Source organism: Osmerus eperlanus, chromosome 3, assembly GCF_963692335.1.
Source record: "Osmerus eperlanus chromosome 3, fOsmEpe2.1, whole genome shotgun sequence".
NCBI lineage: Eukaryota > Metazoa > Chordata > Actinopteri > Osmeriformes > Osmeridae > Osmerus > Osmerus eperlanus.
The window spans coordinates 17,952,970-17,975,852 of NC_085020.1; the positions used below are offsets into that span (position 1 = coordinate 17,952,970).

The 22,883-nt window shown below is 46.8% G+C and overlaps 2 protein-coding genes across 2 annotated transcripts in view; one reads left to right on the forward strand and one right to left on the reverse strand.

Moving 5' to 3' along the window:
- The window catches only part of commd6 (COMM domain containing 6), a 215,549-nt gene that overhangs the window by 83,339 nt on the left and 109,327 nt on the right, over positions 1-22,883 (reverse strand). The window lies entirely within an intron of this gene.
- On the forward strand, positions 2,363-4,666 carry LOC134017707 (zinc finger protein ZFP2-like). Its single transcript, XM_062457661.1, has 2 exons — positions 2,363-2,443; positions 3,128-4,666. Exon 2 carries the CDS (start codon positions 3,367-3,369, stop codon positions 4,303-4,305), a length of 939 nt encoding a protein of 312 aa, XP_062313645.1. The 5' UTR covers positions 2,363-2,443; positions 3,128-3,366; the 3' UTR covers positions 4,306-4,666.

Genomic DNA, 22,883 nt, shown 5'->3' on the forward strand with positions numbered 1-22,883 from the left:
CAGTTCCAGTAATCAGACCGTTGTATCCCAAAAAATGTTTTATTATGAAATTACAAGATTGGAGCTGGGGTTGAGGTTCTCTCTCATGTGATTATTAGGTGGGTGTGGTTCTGTAAATACAAACATACTGTAGATATAACAAATACAGAATAGAAAATATACACGTGGTTTTCGTCAAACCGAAACTAAACAGCGCTAGTCTCGGTTTTTTTTAACTGTAAACCATACATTAACACTTTCACCTAGGCTACATAATACATTTCGATAAACACATAATACACGAGGCAACTTACATTTCGTTGGACGCACACAATTCTACTTCTCTTAACTAACTTCAATTTAGCAACTCTACAATCTTGCCGAACTTGTGCCTGCCTGGTTTATTGCGGGTTCTAATAAAAATAACAGTCACTGGTGCTAAATAGACCCTCCCGCGGTCCTTCTTCTTAAAGGGGCAGGCCCCCTTTTCAACAGGTTGCATTAAAAGGTGCGTTCGTATGGAAGGCCTAGTGGGCAAGTATTAAGATGCCCCCGTGTGTCAACCACGCGTAATTAACGCCGACTTTTATGGCAGGCCTAGTGGGCAAGTATTAAGACGCCCCTGTGTGTCAACCACGCGTAATTAACGCCGACTTTGCATGCAAAGACGGCGTCCATTACGCCGACTTCCATACAAAGTCGGTGTCTTTTGCCTCAAATTGAACCGTGTCACGTGACAAGTTCAAAGCACGCGTTTATTTAGACGCATGCTTTTAACGTGTCACAAAGCACGCGTCTAAATTATGGAACGCTGACAGGGTCAAATGTACTCGTAATTTAAACGCGCATTTTTGATTGGACACCCGTTTAGGAAGCGCCTGCAACTGTTTCATAAGCGGCTGCAGCCGTAAATGTGCAGGCAAAAGTTACACATGAATGTAGGCCTACGCGTTAGTTAACGCTTGCAGGCGTTAAATAAACGGCTGTATATTTACACGTTCAATTGCAGGCGTTAAATAAATGACTGTAGACGCTTGGCGTAGCGGCGTCCATGATTGTCAGACGCTTGGCATAGCGGCGTCCATGATTGCAGACGCTTGGCGTAGCGGCCTCCATGATTGTCAGACGGGCTACACGTCACACGCACTAATGTAACGTTTACAAAGATAACGTCGCCATATACGTCGCCGCTATCAAAGTTCCCTCACGTACTAAGTCGCCACGTCGCCGCCATCACCCCCATTGAGAACCAATAAAAAAAAGGCTGAGACGACACGCACATTGTGGGCAAAGCTAGTACGCAGTGTATGTTGTCCGAGTGTGTGAGGGCACTAATCACCCCCCATAAATACTTGCCCACTAGGCCTTCCATACGTTCGACATGGACTGCGGCTGCATGAAACGACCGGCGAGAGTAGCCGCTTGCAGTCGGGGAGGAGTTGAAAACGGCTCTGTGAAGTCGGACATTCCAGCTTCTAGTGGTTTGCTGCGTTGATGTCAGTCATGGCCGATCAAGCGCTGTTTGCTTACTTTACTTTATTTATAATTAAACTTAGTCTTTCCGTTAGTGAAGAGGCGGACTAAAACCATTTCTTCGACACATTTTCTATTCAATTAAACTGTTTGGTCCGGATTTGAGCATTGTTGGTGAAACTGAAGGTGTCAGAATAATTACAAAACACGCGTCAAAGTTGTCGTGTGTGAGTCTGGCCAATCATTAAATACTTCACCAACTTCACAGTAGTGATGGGTCGTTCGCGAACGATCCGGCTCTAAGAGCCGGCTCTTGAAGGTGAACGTCGGGAGCTGGCTCGCATATCTGAAGAGCCGACTCTATTTTTAATAGATTAATACAGCGTATACAAACTAAATGATTATGAAAGAATGAATTTTAATTGTATTTAAAATAATTGACTAATTCAAAGAACAACAAAAACAATACTTGTAGGCTTAAAGGCGCACACGATCATCCTCACATTCTGTTCCTGTCAATCCTGCATGAGGGAGGGCCGAGCCAACTCACACACAGTCAGAGAGTAGTCAAAACTCGGAGGAGATGACAAATCAATGCATTTTTAAAGATATGTGGTTACGGTCGAGTATGATTTGATTTCATAATTTAATTCAAATTGTTTTCACACCCATCATAGTCAAATTCATAGTTAAAACATGTATTTTTTAAAGAGCCGTTCGGGAGCCAAAAGAGCCGGCTCTTTTTGGTGAGCTGAGCCATACGAGCCGGCTCACGAAAAAGAGCCGGAATGCCCATCACTACTTCACAGAGCTGTTTTTAACTCCTCCCCGACTGCAAGCGGCTACTCTCGCCGGTCGTTTCATCACAAACGTTTTGTATTCACGGTTACTTGAGCTCTAAATCAATATAGTTTGTCATACGTAAAGTGAAGTTTTGAGACCTAATGTATTTAAAGATCAAAGCTATGTTGCAGTCCTAACACTTATGAAGGTAAGTGCTAGCTTTTGACGTTGTATCCACGATTTGCGACTTTGTGCTTGGGTTTAAACTAATTTCGGTACTAGCTAGCTCGATTGTGTTGTTAGCTAGATTCAGTGTTTGTCTTTATCAATGGGGATATTTTAGTACGTTGTTGAACGCGTATGTAATATGATTTAATGTTGTGTAGATGCACAGTCTTGTGAGTCTCAAGCTACTTACTCCAGTTTTGCGAACTTTAATATGACCGCCCTCGTGGGCAGCATAAAGACAGCTGTGTTCTGTATTGCTGCAGTGGAGCCAATAGAAATTGAGCGCTCATAAACATTCCGTCATTTCTTTTCTATGTTGTAACTATCTGTTTTTAAATTGAAAATGAGACACATGCAATATAGTATATTAATATTATTGGATTTAAAACGTTGTAATTCCAATCCAGTCATTTTATTGTTAATTTACATGTAATGCTTATTATAGGCTATTATTATTTTGAAAAAAAAAAAAAATACTATGAGGAGTTGTATGCCAGAGATTACGTATTTATCACAGTGTTGTGTTTCTCCAGTAAAAGAGAAATCATAGAAACATACACCTCTCACCAAATGATCAACATTACATATGCAAAGTGGACAATATGACAGACAAAAGAGTTCCTTCATGTGAAAGCTGAGTTCTCATTGGAACTGTTTCTTCCAGATCCCCTACTGGCCAATCATACTTGATCATGGGCGGAGACTAGACAGAGAAGACACCTTAAGGCTCCAGAGAGACTACAGAGACTCAACCAGAGAGACTACAGAAACTTGAGCAGAGATACCACAGAGAGACTCAACCAGAGGGAAACTCAACCAGAAACAGCAGTAACCAGACAGAGGATCAACTAGAGAGAAAAAATCTTCCAGAGACTAGATACAGGATCCAGATAGAGCTGAATTATGAAGACACCTCACTGTGATATATGTGGGAAGAGCTTTTCCATATCCAATAACCTTAAAAAGCACATGAAGATCCACGCTGGAGAGAAGCCCTACAGCTGTGACCTTTGTGATAAAACCTTTAGCCAAGCTGCAAATGCCAAAGTTCACCGTAGGATCCACACTGGAGAGAGGCCCTACAGCTGTGACCTCTGTGGTAAAACCTTTAGCCACTCTGGCAATTTCAAAGTTCACTGCAAGATCCACACTGAAGAGAATCCCTACAGCTGTGACCTCTGTCATAAAACCTTAAGCAGTGGTAACAGTTTAAAAGTTCACCGCAGAATCCACACTGGCGAGAAGCCCTACAGCTGTGACCTCTGTGATAAAACCTTTAGCCATGCTAACAGTTTCACAATTCACCGCAGAACCCACACTGGAGAGAGGCGCTACAGCTGTGACCTCTGTGGTAAAACCTTTAGCCAGGCTAACGATTTCACAATTCACCACAGAATCCACACTGGAGAGAAGCCCTACAGCTGTGACTTCTGTCATAAAACCTTTAGCAGTGGTAACAGTTTAACAGTTCACCGCAGAGTCCACACTGGAGAGAAGCCCTACAGCTGTGACCTCTGTGATAAAACCTTTAGCCATGCCAACAGTTTCACAATACACCGCCGAACCAACACTGGAGAGAAGCCCTACAGCTGTGACCTCTGTGATAAAGCCTTTAGCAGTAGTAACGGTTTAACAGTTCACCGCAGAATCCACACTGGAGAGAAGCGCTACTGTGCCCTCTGTGGTAAAACCTTTAGCAGTTGTAGCGGTTTCACAATTCACAGCAGGATCCACACTGGAGAGAAGCCCTACAGCTGTGACCTCTGTGACTATTCATGTAAAACAAGTGGCCATCTGAAGAGTCACCTGCGTGTCCACAATAGAAAAACCCCAAAGCAGTGATGTCTAGGGCCAAACTGTCCCAGTAGTAGTACTGTATAGCCTTGTTTTTTGCATATTTCTGTGAAACTTGCTAAATAAACATTAGCTAGCTACACTATGTACCCTCTAAGCTAAATATCTATTACTTGTTTGGACAATTTGATGGTGGAAAAAAGTAAAACCCTTTTAGTTATGGAGAGGAATATAGCTAGATAGCGCTAGTTCTTTGGGGGGGGGGGGGGGGATTCCGGTTTTTCCACTTATCACCAGAATGGTCATAACTTTTAAACAAAAGAATGTTTTTTTATTGCCCACATAATTATGTATATTTCATATGCTCTAAGTGTTCCTTTATCTTGTAATAAAAGTGGTTGAAAAAGAAGTACGAACGGAGAAGATTATTGTAAAAGGATGATTTTCCTTAAATAATCACGCATACATTTATGTAATTAGAAAGCCCTTCTCTTCAATATTGTAGGGCTGTTTTGGCAGCCCCTTTGTCACTGGTCACCCAGACACTCGTCTGGGACAGTCGTTGATTTGCATGAATGCTAAAATGACAATCACACCTTAATGACACACCTCTGGAAAGGTGGTCTCAACAGTTGAAGAGGAAGGTGGACCGAGGAAGACTCTGAAATTATCATTAAAAGTTGTGTTCTTGTAAATATTGTTCTAAACAGCTTTTAATGTCATGTTTGATATGATTGTGTTTCTTATTTTATGTATTACATTCTATAAATAATTGTATTGCTGTAACATGTACATTTACAGGGTTTACAGAGTTTGTGCTTGCAGCAGACCAACATGTGTTTACACATATTCCCTTGTCTTGCAAGGGCACCACTTGGTCTACTGCAGCCTTGATTAATGATCCAATTTGAATTTGTATGCGTTAGACAACTTTTCAGTCATATGACCGGTGTCCCCATTTTAGTCAGGTTTGGGTGTATATAGGAAGAAGTTTTTACCACTAACTTTGAGTTCTGTTTACGATACAGCTCCGGTGCGTTAGGCACCCAATTATAGCCAAAAGGCTAATTTCCATTGGCAGTCCCTCTGCCAGAAGGAAAAAGGCTATACAACCTAAAAAAAAGGCATTAACGTATATCAAACATAACATTGACAATAAATACAATAAAATAAAATAAGAAACAATAAAATACAATCCCAATATACAAGTTATACTGCTTACCCACTAGTGATCACATTTTTGGTTATTTATCAACCATGTTTTGAGATTACTTTTAAAACAGTTGGATGAGGTTGATTCTCGAATGTTTTGAGAGAGATGGTTACATTCCTGGGCTGACCTAATTGAGAAAACCGACTGTCCAAATACACTTCTTTTTTTTTAATCCATATTATAGTAATGATAAACGACTGATTAGTGAACGCGCATACTTTAGGGTCGATGCTCTGATCAAGCAGACGATTTTTACCTACGCCAGAGTTTCATGTCATTAACTGTTTAGCGCTCAAGGTTACAGGTAACGCACTTGTGCACATTTCTAAAATTGGAGTCAGATATTAACGAGTCAATTATCTCCCTGAACATCTAACCAGAATTGAATTGGGTTTCCCAAGCCGGGGACAAACACCAAGCGTCTCCGGCCTTACGAGATCTTCCCCAACCTACAATATGATATAAACAGGGCAAGTGTATGATTTAATCATACACTTGGTTAGACCTGGTTAGATGTTCATGCCTATCATTAGGGTTTGGTACCGAAACCCAGTTCCACTATGGGACCGGTTCCTCCGCAACCGGTAGGAATCGGACCGGATTAGAATGCAAATTTCGGTTCCTCATTCGGTTCCATTTAATGTGTCAACAAAAATATTTTCCCTCTGTCGCTCCAAAACTGACATAAAAATATCACACTTTCTCTGTAGTCTACCATTAGATAGCTACCGTAAATGTAGGCTACTTTCAAAATGCCATATTTTCCCTCTGGACCTCAGTCGTTCCAGGACTTTTCTGTGTGGAGTTTACATGTTCTTCCCACGCCTGCGTGGCTTTCCTCCGGGGTACTCCGGTTTCTCCCACCATCATAAAGACATTGCATCGTATGAATGTTGGTTGTGGTCGGAGGGCGCTGATTGGTAGCCACGCTTCTGTCAGTCTGTCCCAGTCTGTCCCAGTGTAAGTTGCAGCTGTGGCTACAGTTGCAACTTACCACCACCGGTATGACTGTGTCTGAATGAATACTGGAATCTGTAAAGTAACTTTGAGTACTTACAGAAAGTGCTATATAAGATATGTGAAGAAAAAAATATATAATAATAATCAAAAAGAGTATTGGGACACCACTTACTCTCACGGGAACGCGCAAAGCTATAGGGCTAGGGGTAAGGGCTAGGGGTAAGACAGAGTATTGGGATTCTGCCTAAATCTTGTCAGTAGTGTTTGGATAGGATGAAGTACAGTTTATTAGTCAGTGTGACCTGTTTTAGGATGAAATCCAAGCACTGTCATGTAACGTGAACTACTACTATGCATTCGATATTACTGACTAGTAAGACACAATTTCTATACCAAAACCCGTTCCCATGCTTCGTTGACCTCAACAACACCGTGGGTGTACAGAAGACAATCGTGGTTTGCTGAAGTCAGACCGTGCCACCTGGATGATATGGGCTGCCTATACAGACAACGAGGAGGAGGGTTAACAGGCCTAAAAGCAGCATGTGTAACAGCATCCTCAAACATGACGAGGATGTCAAAACGAACTCTCCCTTGGCAACTGCGCTTAGAAATACAGTAACAACTGATGGAGCAGTTAGCGCTCGTCGCCAGTCTTTCAGGGGAATGCATGAACAGTTAACATGTCCGATCTGAGAGTCCAACATGTGTGAAGCTGCGGCAAAACAAAAGACAAGCAGGCGGGTCGTCCTACAAGCACAGTGATTGGCAAAGTGCTGATCCGATGATCCAAAAAAGGTCACGGCACCAAGTGTAACCGGTGTAGTCTGCGTTGATTTATGGTGCGTGAGAACCACTATTTGATAACACCCCCCTTCCCCCTTCCAACAATCCCCCATTTCTCCCCTCCTCTCTCCTTCTTCCACTCTCTCTGCCCTCACCTCATCCCTCATTCTGCCCTTTCTCCCCTGCACTCTTCTGCTTCTCCCTCCCTCCCGCTCTCCTCTTCCTCGTCTTCCTCTTTGATAAAAGAATAAGACAAACACCCCCCTTGCATACAAACACACCAGTGTGTGGGCAAAGATGTGTGAGCAGATGAGACCACTTGGGATCAATAAGAATGGTGCACAATGTTAATTGCGAAACAGTCAACATTCTCAACACAAACTTGACCAAACTATATGTATTGTGACGCCACGAGAGGCTACACAGCCCTCAGCGGGACAGCTCAAAGTAGTGCGAGGACACCGGGGTCGAACAAAACAAGGAGTTTATTAAAGATCTTCAGAATTAACAAAAAAAAACTTCCAAACTCACATAGGATTTCAAAAAACGTACACAGCGCCTCTTCTTGGCGCAGGAATCCTCCTCCTCTCCAAACCCCACACACCACCTAACTGTGGCTCTCCCTCTTAAACAAAACCCCTCTGGTCATCAAGGTCTGATCAGTCCCAGGTGCGCGGGAACGCCCGCTTTGAGGGAGGGATGGAGCCCCCGACTCCCCCAGCAGAGGGAGCCACAGCTGCTCCGGGCTGCATCCACCTCCGGGGAATGTAGCACCCCTCCAGGACCCAGCCTCTCGTGACGTCACAGTATCTAAAAACTTTAGAAAAGCTAGTGTTTTATCTAATTTTTATACTGAAGTACTGAAGTAAAGTGGCTGTGTACTATTAATGTGACACACAATAATTGGCCTTTGTGTGGCTGCAGTCCTGATATGGAGATGTCACAACCCTAAACACAAGCTTAGCAATTACAAGGGAGGTATGACATAAATGACAATGTTTTTAATTGTATTTATTAATACAAAAAGTATTAATAACTCCGTTATGCATTTCAGAGTGGGAAATGGCTACGGTGGTTGTTGAAGGGACAGGTCCTCTCTGTCTCCGAAGTCAGGTCAGTAAGCAGGCGGCTGCCTTTACTGGTGAGTCTCGCAGCTACAACAGAACGCCTTGGAGAGAACTGCAGAGATCCTGTGGAAGAAGCCTTTAACGGACTTCTTCTTCTTCTTTTGTTTCTCTACGCTGGAGGACTCAGCAGGATCTGGGCCTGGACAGGGAACACCATCACACAACAGGAGATAATGTCACACATAACAAGCACTGTCCATTTACTTGAAAAGTGTGTGTGTGTGTGTCTCTGTGTGTGTGTGTGTGTGTGTGTGTCTGTGTGTGTGTGTGTGAAATGGTGGGAGAGCCAACTAAAGTGGGAAAGCGTAAATGAACAAATATGATCTGACAATATATCATGATCTCACTTCCACAGGTGAGGGGAGTAACTGAGTTAGACTTCTTCTGTCCTTTGGCAGCAGTACTCTGTGTGACCTTGGTGACAGCATTGGTCTTCTTTCTCATCTGGGATGGAAGTGAGACCAAAGAAAAACATAATTCCTTAAAAGTATTAAGTGTTTTACATTATGTTGACAGGAAATAAATGAGCAAAGTCTAGTTCAGGCATGGCACTCTGGCAGCGCGCGTCATCCGCTCATTAACTACACCTGTGTTAGCCTGCTCAAGCCCATTGAGCTACGTCCGATTAAGCGGCATTCAAAGGCTGCGCAGATACACACACACACTCACCCCCGGTTGCTGTATGATCTGTGCTGCTGCCAACCTCCACCCTCCCCTTCTCCCCCTTGTTGTCTGTATGTTCTATCCATCAGGGGGATTATATATCTATTTGTTCACTGCCTCATATTCTATGTATGTATGTTGCTCGCTAATGCTGCTCGCTAAGGCAGGGACTGGGTCTCCTAGATACATACACTGCCAAAGTCAAACCTATTTCCATGTCTATGGTTATCAATAAATGCTCAAATCTAATATGTGAGTGGGTTGACTGAACTACATTAACTGTAATTATCTATCTAATGTGGTGGGATGGGTGTAGCTGTGGTAGAGCATTTGGCTGTGGATCAAGATGTCAGAGGTTCAAATCCTCCGTGTGTGTGGCTTTGAATAAAGAAATCTGCTAAATAATAATATTACATAATAATGACATCTGTTTACTACTCATACATAATGTATTCTACACATGCATACTTTGAACCCTTTCTTGTCCTAGACTCAGTTAAGATCAAGTCTACCCAGTGCCAGTGTGTGTGGAGTTGTTTTCAGCTTACCAATGTGAACCATCTTTGGAGGCTGGAGGGTTTGGTCTTTCCAAGATGGCCCAGATTGTCTCCATCTGGGCAGGGGTCCAGAGCCATGGAGCTCCTGGAGATGGAGGAGCTGTTGGAGGTTTGGGAGGGCCAAGAGGAAGATACATCAGAGGTGGAGGAAGAGGAGGAGTGGCAGAACTGGGAGGTGAAGGAGGATACATCAGAGGTGGAGGAAGAGGAGGAGTGGCAGAACTGGGAGGTGGAGGAGGATAAATCAGAGGTGGAGGAAGAGGAGGAGTGGCAGAACCGGGAGGTGGAGGCGGATGAGGAGCTATCGTCAGATAGCTCAGATCCGTCATCTATCCTCACATTTCTTCTGAAGCTGGAGCTTCCATTGACCTTTTCCAAGCCAGCAGAGTCCTGAGCATTCTCCTTCTCCTCACAACCTGTTTCAAAATGGACGGTAACATCCGACACAGCAGGAGCGCGCCAGTCCTCGGCGTGGCGGCAGATCACTGTGGCGATGGTCTCGGCCAGGCAGCAAATGGCTCCCGCTTCTCCGTGGCGAGCAGAGCGGAGCTGGGCCCTGCTACTTTTAGAGCTGAGTGACAGCTTAGCGTAGGCCGCCTCCAACATGGCCTCAAGGGCGTCTGTGCCACTGAAGAACGGGCTCTGTGGCTGGTGATCCAGGATGAGGCTGATCCCGTCTTGGGTCCAAAGAATCCATCCCACTTCCTGAAGGAGAGTAGCCTCTAGCTTCGAGGGGATGGGGGCGCTGGACGTCGAGGGGGACTCCTGGAGGGCTAAGCGTACCATCAGCCCGTGCAGGAGGTCCCGCAGGGTCTGGTGGTGCAGGGCACTGGGCCCGGAGGGTGTCCAAACCTTCTCCTGGATCAGAACCTCCCCGGGCTGGAGGGAGGGGGTCTCAGAGGGCCTTGGGGGCAACCAGGAAAGCACCTGGACCTGCTTAGAGAAACCTGAAGCTCCATCATCCTTCCCATCTTCCTCGATATTCATTTCCGTGGCAACGTTGATGGCTTTGGTCAGGCAATCTGACATTTCTTCCTCTTTGTGGAAATCATAAACGTAACCAACCGTATCGTTGTTGGGGACAATGATATCAGCCTTCTCCGACTGGCAAACTTCCTGGTTGGTGAAACCTAAACTCAACTCTGGGTTGGGACTTCCTGTTGTCCCTTCCTGGTCAGTGGCTTCAGAAGAGGAGCTGCTAAGGAGATCCGCCAGCCTGGCCATGGCCTCAGCATCAAGGCCTAGCACAACAAAACACACTCACACTTTTAAGTATCCTATTAGTATTATTATTATAGCTATTACCTATACTTTTCTTTAAACAGTGATTGACTTTGATCGCTAACATTAATATTATAGTTATTAACTATACCTACACTGTCATTCAGTAGTACTGTAACACTTACAACTCTAGTTACACAGTGTTACTAGTTGCCTGAACACCTGAATTCCCTTCGGGGTCAATATAGTGATTGAGTAAAAAATGTCTCTACCTTTGTTGACCATGGCCATGGCTTTTTCTGGGTCATTGCAGGTACAGTGAAGGACACCTCCCACCTTCATGGTTAACACCTCAGATATGGCCTCTAGTGCCCCCCTCTGGTCCTGGCTGGCAGAGGAAGATGGCCGCAGCCTGCTCTGTGAGCTGTTTCTACCAACAATCCCTTGGCTGGGGCCCGGCGGAAACTTGAAGGACCAGTCCAGAGACGAGTCGCTGCTGTCACTGTCGTCTAAGGATGCATTGCTGTCGGAGTCGGCCCTGTCCTCCTTCCACATCCATTTGAGGTGATCGTTCATCGGGACACGTTCGTCCGGAAGAAAGATGACCAGGCCAAGGAAGTTCTCCATCAGTTGTTTGAATGCCAAGTAGAGGAAGTTGTACATCAAAGGACTGAAGAGCTCCCAGTCCAGGCACTGCTTGGCCTCCAGGTTCTGGACGTTGGGCTGGGAGTGGCAGCGGCTTGCCGAGGGGAATCGTCCCATCTGTGTCTCCAGGAGCAGATGATATATTTGAATAATCAGCTCCTCGGAGAAGCAGTCGATCCTCGCCTGCAACACCCTCGTACCAGTGCTTTGGGACACCAGCAGGCGGTCCAGGTCATACTCGGCCTGGTCGAAGGACGAGACAGAGGAGCCTTCGTCACTTTCGCAGTCTTCGTCATCAGAGACGGATCTGGAGGCCGAGTGTGCCATCTGCACAACGGTGTCCAGCATTTTTTGAGCAGTGAGGTTGAGGTTGTGGCAACTGGCAACACCCTTGGCCTCACTCCTGGGACTAGGGCTCCTGGTGGCTGGGTCTTGGCTGAGGTGATGGACCTGGTAAAGGGCCATAGCGGGCAGCACCCCCTCATCGACCACATGGAGAACCCACTCCATCATCTCCTCTGAATGCTTCTCCAGCTCAGCTATGTTCTTGTTCTGAGAGACAGAGAGAGAGAGAGAGAGAGAGAGAGAGAGAGAGAGAGAGAGAGAGAGAGAGAAAAAAAAGGGTGAGAGGAAAAGAGACAGAGAAAAGGACGTGGAGAGAGAGGAGAGAAAGGCAGCGTAAAAAAGGGGGAGAAAATTCAATCGCAGTACAGATACACATAGTTATTGTCAAGCTGAGTGAAAAATATTGTGAGTTATAAAATAAACAGTTTATCTACCTTTCTCAACAGGACCTTTTTGATGAGTCTCCACTGACTGTAACAAGAACAAGAACGGATGTGTTACATTCTACAGTACAATGACAACTAATGAGACATCGTAACCTTGTGTTCATCAGGGCAGTAGCCTAAAGAGGACGTTAACAGGGACACTTACGAATGGGACGTCATAGCTTCTAACAGAGGCTGGGGCGTGGTCTCCCGGGTCACTGGGTCATCCAGGGTGGGAGGTGAAGACGGTGGAGACTGAGCCTGAGGTCGTCGTGGAGTTAGAGGTGGAGACGGAGGTGATGTGGGTGGAGATGAAGGTGGAGGTAGAAAGGAGTTTGTTCCCTCCCCATCATCTGGTGTGGACCTGCAGCTTAGGGTCTTAGGTTCCTCTGGGCTGAACGGCACAGAGGCTGATGGTCTTATTGGTGGAAGAACACCTACATGTAGAGGAAAGTCATAGTGTGATTGTTGGATCCCTCTCTTGATAGAAAGTGATCATTTAATCATGAATGTTGTACTTTTGATACATTAATAAATCGATACTCACAGTAGCTGGTCTTGGACATGGGAGGCATCTTCACACATGCACCACCAATCACCTGCAGGCAAGACAAACGCTTAGCAAGTCATAGTAACATCAAAGTTAGAGTTGTTGGAGACGTGGAGGTAGATTAAGTTGAGGGGAAGTAGGTGGTGTCTGTAGTACTCAGTGAGGGGATGAGGACCTTTTACTCACCATCCTGCCTGGTCTTGACAGTTTCTGGGCCAGGTGTGAACCTTGTTCAGCAGCTGGCTTACGGCCTCCAGTGCCCACATCAACCCTCCAGGACTCTGCCTGGGGCCACTTGTTAGCCCCTCCAGCTTTGTCAGATCCTGCAGCCTTCCTGCCAGCCTTGGTGTTGCGGCCGGCCTTAGTGCATTGATGAGGCAACAACATTATTAATGGCAAAGGCGGATGTTACATCACCATAACAACATACTTATATTGTATGCTTCAACTTCCTCTCCCAACCTACAGGTCCATAGAGTGAAACTGCTTACAATCACAAAATGCTCTGATAAGTCCTCAGGCAAAGTTTAAAACTCTTAAATTGGTTCTTCTGTGCCACATGGGTGAGGCATGTGTTTCCAAAGCACTAACACTATTATCAGAATTATATTTGAGATGATGTTAGTGTTACACTATCTGGTCAAATACAGATGCCATTCCCTGGCTGTAACCACCGGAATACTGTTCAACTACACTACACTTCTGATTCTACTATTTGCATGTCGTTTTGGATCAAATGAGTCTGCTAAATGAATATAATATCAAATGTGTTGAGTTTCTCCAGGCAGCTGTTCTTACCTGGAGGAGGTTCTGCTGTTCTGGGGACTTCCTGTCATGGGGCTGCAGGGTAGGAAACTTCAGTCCAGGCTCTGGCCTACAGGGTGGCAGGGGCAACTGGGATACAGTTGTGTCACGGAGACGCGCAGGCTGGACACACACACACACACACCATGTAAACACACACACACACACACAAACAAGGTGGGGTAAGTGGAACTGAGGTTACAATTAGCAGTGAAACACGACAAGAGAGAGGTGCCTTGAACAGAATTGTTTTTATCTTTTGATTAAGAAATATAACTTGGAAATATGAATTATGACTAGGTCTACGGTACTTATCAAGTTAGGTCAGTGTTAAACACAACTGTTAAACTCACAATAAAGAAAGAAAGAAATAATTCTCAATAATCTAAAGAACCCAATATTTTTGTGTTTTAATCGTTTTAGCTAGGCCTACTTAAAAATAACCAGACTTACCTTCTGTTTAGGCCTCCATACTCGTAGTCTTTTATGTTTTGAGATGTCATCCATGTTTTTACACTCAGTAAGGATGACAAAAAAGGAAATCACTTCAACAAAATGAAAAGTTTTTCGACTCCTTGCCTAATGAACATTTCCTTCATTACTACTGACAGATGTGATTGTTTTGGATTAGTTATTATCATTTGGTAAAGTGCGTCACAATCCTTGTATTACGTCATAATTTGACTTGACCGTGCGGCGTCTCTCCCAAAACAATGCGTTGTTGACAGAAAAGTGCAATTCCTATGTTTTTAAAGTTTTTAAACTAAATAGGTAGGAAAATCGTTGACAGTGTGAATTGTACAGCGTTACTACGTCCTGTACCCAGTGCTATCCAAATACTACTTTCACGTAAAAAAAACACACGGTGAGGAATCAACTTTGCTGTTAAAATATAAAGACGGGCTTTATTGACACACGCACGCTTACATTCATGGGTTGCATGTCAAACTCATCATCGCATCTCATTGGTTATCACATTATAATTGCGAGGACATATCAGGACATGGCAGCCGCCCCAGTATAAATCTGCTGTGCCCCAGCAAATTCTCAAGTTTGAGTTTTAACAATTTACTTTGTCAGTGCATTCATTTAGATTGATAATCAAAAGAAACAGTATCCAAATCAACGCTTGTGAAATCAACGCTGCCTAACTGAAATTCTGCCCGCACATTTCCATGTCCGCGCGCTCTTCTGGCTTGCTATAATATCTGCAGCATGCACAGAAGTTGAGGGGTCGGCAAACATGTAAGAATTGAGGTAGGCAAAGAAAACATAATGAAACTAAAGAAAGTTTATAAGTAATAGGCCTACCAATCATCTTATCTAGACTTAAGCATGATAACAACATGAGTCCAAAATGTGATATTACATGAAGCTCAAAAAACAGTAGCATTTAAATTATTGCGAAAAAAATGGTCTCGTGTGGTCTATTACGCTCGCACTAACTATTGAGGATATGCCTAAACTGATATCAAACGTACGTCCCCGAACTGTAATTATAGTGGGTTAAGCAAGGGAAAGTTTTTTCATTTTTCACACTTCATGTAGGCCTACGCAGCCATCTTGAAATATATATATATATATTTTTTTTATATGAGCAATGAGGAGCCTGTGCCCCAGTAGACAAGTAACAACGCCCCTGTTACATTGCATGAATATCCATAATTACGCACAACATACAATAAACACAATAGAAAAATAGGTATCTTTATGATTATTTTATGCATCCATCATTGTGTCTGACGATAACATTTGGCAATACTACTTTTACAGTGGTGATGGCACCACTTTATCAGGATATCTCAACAGAAATGATTTTTATAACAGAATACCTGGCTGAGACGATGCATCTATCTATTAGCATGAAATAGGTTACCTGTTTCAATATGAATACTGGCTGCATACACATTGACATACTGAGGCAAGTAAGCACAGAACAAATGTAACTTTTAACCACACATCAACCTTCTTAATCCTTAATATGATCAATATAAGATATATAGCTGGCGAGTCCCTGCTGAGGTGGATCACCTGTGGAGTCAGACCTGAGAGGTAGAACACACCTGCCCAATCTCAGAACACAGAATCTCAAAACACCTAATCGAGATGATGTCCATAATCTACTAGGCTACTAGTCTACTGTAGGCTACACTATTATAATATATAGGCAAGCCTACGCAACAAACACAAAAATGCAAACCCTGTATCAAAATATTCTTCTTTGTTGAAACGGACCACTACAAAAAAGGCAGCAACAATGTTTTTTAGTGAAGGGAATGGCAGTCCAATCAGAAGTATTACAGGGCAGGGTTGGACGTCTGGACCCTCCTATATATCTGACCCCGCCCCATTCCGTGGTCCACGGCAAGGACCCTCTCAACTGGGTTGGTAGGCCTACAATATAACCTTCTTCAGTAGGGGGCTCTAGCCGTGCAGGAAGTCCACAGACGGAGCCAGGGTACCCTCTCAACATGTTTTACATGTAAAATAGTAGGCCTACACGTTCTCTTGTTCAAAGTAGTTATAGTGTTCACATTTCCTTTTTACTGATGTTCCATACCTGTCCTTTACATAGTCTGATAAAAGTCAAACAACAGTTTGTTTTCAATTAAGCTATTACTTGACGACCCCTCCCTGAGTCACCACCTTACCGCGGTGGAGGGGTTTGCGTGTCCTAATAATCCTGTAAGCTATGTTGTCGGGGGCTTTATGCCCCTGGTAGGGTCACCCAAGGCAAACAGGTTCCAGGCGAAGGATCAGACAAAGCGTGGCTCAAAAACTACCATGAAGAAAAATAACAATGGTTCTCAGTTGCCCCTGCCCGGAAGCGGGTCACCGGGGCCCCCCCCCTGGAGCCAGGCCCGGGGGTGGGGCTCGATGGCGAGCGCCTGGTGGCCGGGCCTTTTCCCATGGGGCCCGGTCGGGCACAGCCCGAAGAGACAACGTGGGACCCCCTTCCAGTGGGCTCACCATCCGCAGGAGGGGTCATGGGGGTCGGGTGCAGTGCGAGACGGGCGGCGGCCGAAGGCGGGGGCCTTGGCGGTCCGATCCTCGGCTGCAGAAGCTAGCTCTAGGGACGTGGAACGCCACCTCGCTGGCGGGAAAGGAGTCGGAGCTGGTGCGCGAGGTAGAGAAGTTCCGGCTAGATATAGTCGGCCTCGCCTCAACGCACAGCATCGGCTCCGGAACCAGTCTCCTTGAGAGGGGCTGGACTCTCTTCCACTCTGGAGTTGCCCTCGGTGAGAGGCGTCGAGCTGGGGTGGGAATACTTGTTTCCCCTCGGTTCGGCACCTGTACGTTGGGGTTCACCCCGGTGGACGAGAGGGTAGCCTCCCTCCGCCTTCGGGTGGGGGGACGGGTCCTCATTGTTGTTTGTGCTTATGCACCAAATGGCAGTGCAGAGTACCCACCCTTTTTGGAGTCTCTGGGAGGGGTGCTGGAAAGCGCTCCTCCCGGAGATTCCCTCGTCCTCCTGGGGGACTTCAATGCTCATGTGGGCAATGACAGTGAGACCTGGAGGGGCGTGATTGGGAGGAACGGCCCCCCCAATCTGAACCCGAGCAGTGTTTTGTTTTTGGACTTCTGTGCTAGACACGGCTTGTCCATAACGAACACCATGTTCAAGCATAAGGGTGTTCATATGTGCACTTGGCACCAGGACACCCGAGGTCTCAGTTCGATGATAGACTTTGTAGTCGTGTCGTCGGATCTGAGGCCGAATGTCTTGGACACTCGGGTGAGGAGAGGGGCGGAGCTGTCAACTGATCACCACCTGGTGGTGAGTTGGCTACGATGGTGGGGGAAGACGCCGGTCAGGCCTGGCAGGCCCAAACGTAATGTGAGGGTCTGCTGGGAACGGCTGGCAGAATCCCCTGTCAGAAGGAGCTTCAACTCCCACCTCCGGGAGAGCTTCGACCATGTCTCGGGGGGGGGGGCGGGGACATTGAGTCCGAATGTTCCGGCCATGTTCCGGGCCTCCATTGTTGAGGCGGCTGACCGGAGCTGCGGACGCAAGTCGGTCGGTGCATGTCGCGGCGGTAACCCTCGGACTCGGTGGTGGACGCCGGAGGTGAGGGAAGCCGTCAAGCTGAAGCAGGAGGCCTATCGGACTTTGTTGGCTGGTAGGACTCCAGAGGCAGCTGATGTGTACCGGCAGGCCAAGCGGAATGCGGCTTTGGCGGTCGCGGAGGCAAAAACCCGGGCGTGGGAGGAGTTCGGCGAGGCCATGGAGAATGACTTCCGAACGGCTTCGAAAAGGTTCTGGACCACCATCCGGCGACTCAGGAGGGGGAAGCAGTGCACTGTCAACGCTGTATATGGTGGGGATGGTGCGCTGCTGACCTCGATGGGGGACGTCCTGGATCGGTGGAAGGAATACTTTGAAGACCTCCTTAATCGCACCAACACGCGTTCCGACGTGGAGGCAGAGTCTGGGGACATTGGGGGGGGCCCTTCTATCTCTGGGGCTGAGGTCGCCGAGGTGGTTGAAAAGCTCCGCGGTGGCAAGGCCCCTGGGGTGGATGAGGTCCGCCCGGAGTTCCTTAAGGCTCTGGATGTTGTAGGGCTGTCTTGGTTGGCACGACTCTGCAACATCGCGTGGACATCAGGGACAGTGCCTCTGGACTGGCAGACCGGGGTGGTGGTTCCCCTCTTTAAAAAGGGGGACCGGAGGGTGTGCTCCAACTTTAGGGGGATCACACTCCTCAGCCTCCCTGGGAAAGTCTATTCAGGGGTGCTGGAGAGGAGGGTCCGTCGGATTGTCGAACCTTGGATTCAGGAGGAGCAATGTGGTTTTCGTCCTGGCCGTGGAACTGTGGACCAGCTCTATACCCTCGGCAGGGTTCTGGAGGGTGCATGGGAGTTCGCCCAACCAGTCTACACATGTTTTGTGGATTTGGAAAAGGCGTTCGACCGTGTCCCTCGGGGGCTCATGTGGGGGGTGCTCCGGGAGTACGGGGTACCGGACTCCCTGATCGGGGCTGTTCGGTCCCTGTACGACCGGTGCCAGAGTTTGGTCCGCATTGCCGGTAGTAAGTCGAACTTGTTCCCGGTGAGGGTTGGACTCCGCCGGGGCTGCCCTTTGTCACCGATTCTGTTCATAACTTAAATGGACAGAATTTCTAGGCGCAGCCAGGGCGTTGAGGGGGTCCGGTTTGGGGACCTCAGGATCGGGTCGCTGCTTTTTGCGGATGATGTGGTCCTGTTGGCTTCATCGGGCCGTGACCTCCAGCTCTCACTGGAGCGGTTCGCAACCGAATGCGAAGCGGCTGGGATGGGAATCAGCACCTCCAAATCTGAGGCCATGGTTATCGACCGGAAAAAGGTGGAGTGCAATCTCCGGGTCGCGGAGGAGATCTTGTCCCAAGCGGAGGAATTCAAGTATCTCGGGGTCTTGTTCACGAGTGAGGGAAGGATGGAGCGCGAGATCGACAGGCGGATCGGTGCGGCGTCCGCAGTGATGCGGGCTCTGCATCGGTCCGTTGTGGTGAAGAAGGAGCTGAGTCGAAAGGCGAAGCTCTCTATTTACCAGTCGATCTACGTTCCTACCCTCACCTATGGTCACGAACTGTGGGTAGTGACCGAAAGAACGAGATCGCGAATACAAGCGGCCGAAATGAGTTTTCTCCGCAGGGTGTCCGGGCTCTCCCTTAGAGATAGGGTGAGAAGCTCGGTCATCCGGGAGGGGCTCAGAGTAGAACCGCTGCTCCTCCGCGTCGAGAGGGGCCAGTTGAGGTGGCTCGGGCATCTGATAAGGATGCCTCCTGGACGCCTCCCTGGTGAGGTGTTCTGGGCACGTCCCACTGGGAAGAGGCCCCGGGGAAGACCCAGGACACGCTGGAGGGACTATGTCTCTCGGCTGGCCTGGGAACGCCTCGGGGTCCCCCAGGAAGAGCTGGTGGAAGTGGCCGGGGAGAGGAAAGTCTGGGCCTCCCTGCTTAGGTTGCTGCCCCCGCGACCCGACCCCCGGACAAGCGGAAGATGATGGATGGATGGATGGATATTACTTGACGATATAAAAAGGGGGTGAGACGTTATGATTGACAGCTATGATTGACAGCTGCTCTGAGTGAAGTAGTCGCGGAGGTAGGGCCTACCTGCAGACTGTGTGTAACATTGCTAACTTTATTATGTCTATGTTGCTAACCACCAGTTGATAACATATTGAATGCATGTGCTAACCATATACTGTGGCGTTAACCTAGGAAGGGGGTCGAGAAGGCAGCTGATGTGTTTGGATGATTCTATTAGCTTGAGGAATGCTTCCATAGAGATAGGGTTGAGGTGAGTGAAAGCCTCAGCATGCAGCATGGTTGGTATGGAGGATGATTCGGTGTTCATATGCATTTGTCTAGGACTAGTCTGTAGTTTTACCCTGATTGCACAGATTTTGTGATCGAATAATTCCAGAAAGTCTTCGGGTGAGAAATCTGTACTGACACCATGTGTTGTAATTGAGGTTATGCAACGGCTAGTAGTAGTTTCATGAAAATCGCTAAGGCTCTGGCATAGTTCCATTTTGAAGGTAAACAGACAGTGGTCTGATGAGTGTAGGATTGTGGGGGGAAACTATAAGGTCAGTCCGGTCATCGCAATTCCCTGTGTCACCTCAATTCACAAATGTAAAAAATCTTTTTTATTTTTATCTATTTTTATGTAATAAAAATTGCAAAAAAAATTGAATAGATTTTTAATCGAATCGTGACCCCTAGCATCAATTCGAATCGAGAGGTACCAAACGATTCCTACCCCTATAAAATACACATTTTCTTTGATAGCATTACAAAGTAAAAGTAAAACACATAAAACAATAAGGAAAAAAACTAACTTATATCAGTATTCGGGTTCAGACATCTCCCTCTGCAACTGTGTGAGCAGATGATACAACTTGGGATCAATAAGAATGGTGCACAATGTTAATGGGGTAAACAGTCAGTTATCCTGAAATACATTTACATTTAGTAGACACTCTTATCCAGAGCGTACAGGGACATTCCCCCGAGGCAAGCATGGTGAAGTGCCTTGTCATTTTGCACGGCCAGGAATCAAACCGGCAACCTTGTGATTACAAGCCCGATTCCCTAACCGCTCAGCCACCTGACTCAAATTCCTAACATTCTCAACACAAACTTGACCAAACTATATGTATCTAAAAACTTTAGAAAAGCTAGTGTTTTATCTCATTGTTATACTGAAGTACTGAAGTAAAGTGGCTGTGTACTATTAATGTGACACACAATAATTGGCCTTTGTGTGGCTGCAGTCCTGATATGGAGATGTCACAACCCTAAACACAAACAGCTTAGCAATTACAAGGGAGGTATGACATAAATGACAATGTTTTTAATTGTATTTATTAATACAAAAATTATGAATAGCTTTGTTATGCATTTCAGAGGCATGGCTACGGTGGTTGGTGAAGGGACAGGTCCTCTCTGTCACGGAAGTCAGGTCAGGAAGCAGGCGGCTGCCTCTACTGGTGAGTCATGCAGCTACAACAGAACGCCTTGGAGAGAGCTGCAGATATCCTGCGGAAGAAGCCTTTAACGGACTTCTTCTTCTGTTTCTCTTTTCCTAGGACACTGGAGGACTCAGCAGGATCTGGGCCTGGACAGGAAAAACCATCACACAACAGAAGATGACATCACACATAACCAACACTGTCCATTTCCTTGAAAATAGTATGTGTGTGTGTGTGTGGGGGGGGGGGGGGGGGGGTGAAATGGTGGGAGAGACAATTAAAGTGGGAAAGCCTAAATGAACAAATATGATCTGACAATATATCATGATCTCACTTCCACAGTTGAGGGGTGTAACTGAGTTGGTCTTCTTCTGTCCTTTGGCAGCAGTACTCTGTGTACCCTTGGTGACAGCATTGGTCTTCTTTCTCATCTGGGATTGAAGTGAGAGCAAAGACAAACATAATTCCTTTAAATTATAAAAGAAATTATGTTCTATCCATCAGGGGGATTATATCTCTATTTGCTCTCTGCCTCATATTCAATGTATGTATGTTGCTCGCTAATGCTAGAGGCAGGGACTGGGTCCCCTAGACACATACACTGCCGAAGTCAAATCTATTTCCATGTCTGTAGTTAACAATAAATGCTCAAATATAATACGTGAGTGTCTTGACTGAACAACATTAACTGTAACTATCTATCTAATGTGGGTGGGATGGGTGTAGCTATGTGGTAGAGCATTTGGCTGTGGATCAAGATGTCAGATGTTTAAATTCTCTGTGTGTGTGGCTTTGAATAATTAAGTCTGCTAATCATTTCTACTGTTTACTACTAATTCAGATCAGGTCTACCCAGTGCCAGTGTGTGTGGAGTTGTTTTCAGCTTACCAATGTGAACCATCTTTGGAGGCTGGAGGGTTTGGTCTTTCCAAGATGGCCCAGATTGTCTCCATCTGGGCAGGGGTCCAGAGCCATGGAGCTCCTGGAGATGGAGGAGCTGTTGGAGGTTTGGGAGGGCCAAGAGGAAGATACATCAGAGGTGGAGGAAGAGGAGGAGTGGCAGAACTGGGAGGTGGAGGAGGATAAATCAGAGGTGGAGGAAAAGGAGGAGTGGCAGATCCGGGAGGTGGAGGCGGATGAGGAGCTATCGTCAGATAGCTCAGATCCATCATCTATCCTAACATTTCTTCTGAAGCTGGAGCTTCCATTGACCTTTTCCAAGCCAGCAGAGTCCTGAGCATTCTCCTTCTCCTCACAACCTGTTTCAAAATGGACGGTAACATCCGACACAGCAGGAGCGCGCCAGTCCTCGGCGTGGCGGCAGATCACCGTGGCGATGGTCTCGGCCAGGCAGCAAATGGCTCTCGCTTCTCCGTGGCGAGCAGAGCGGAGCTGGGCCCTGCTACTTTTAGAGCTGAGTGACAGCTTAGCGTAGGCCGCCTCCAACATGGCCTCAAGGGCGTCTGTGCCACTGAAGAACGGGCTCTGTGGCTGGTGATCCAGGATGAGGCTGATCCCGTCTTGGGTCCAAAGAATCCATCCCACTTCCTGAAGGAGAGTAGCCTCTAGCTTCGAGGGGGTGGGGCGCTGGACGTCGAGGGGGACTCCTGGAGGGCTAAGCGTACCATCAGCCCGTGCAGGAGGTCCCGCAGGGTCTGGTGGTGCAGGGCACTGGGCCCGGAGGGTGTCCAAACCTTCTCCTGGATCAGAACCTCCCCGGGCTGGAGGGAGGGGGTCTCAGAGGGCCTTGGGGGCAACCAGGAAAGCACCTGGACCTGCTTAGAGAAACCTGAAGCTCCATCATCCTTCCCATCTTCCTCGATATTCATTTCCGTGGCAACGTTGATGGCTTTGGTCAGGCAATCTGACAT

What these genes read in the sequence shown, in the direction of transcription:
- LOC134017707 (XM_062457661.1), top strand. Translation starts at nt 3,367, where the DNA reads ATGAAGACACCTCACTGTGATATATGTGGGAAGAGCTTTTCCATATCC.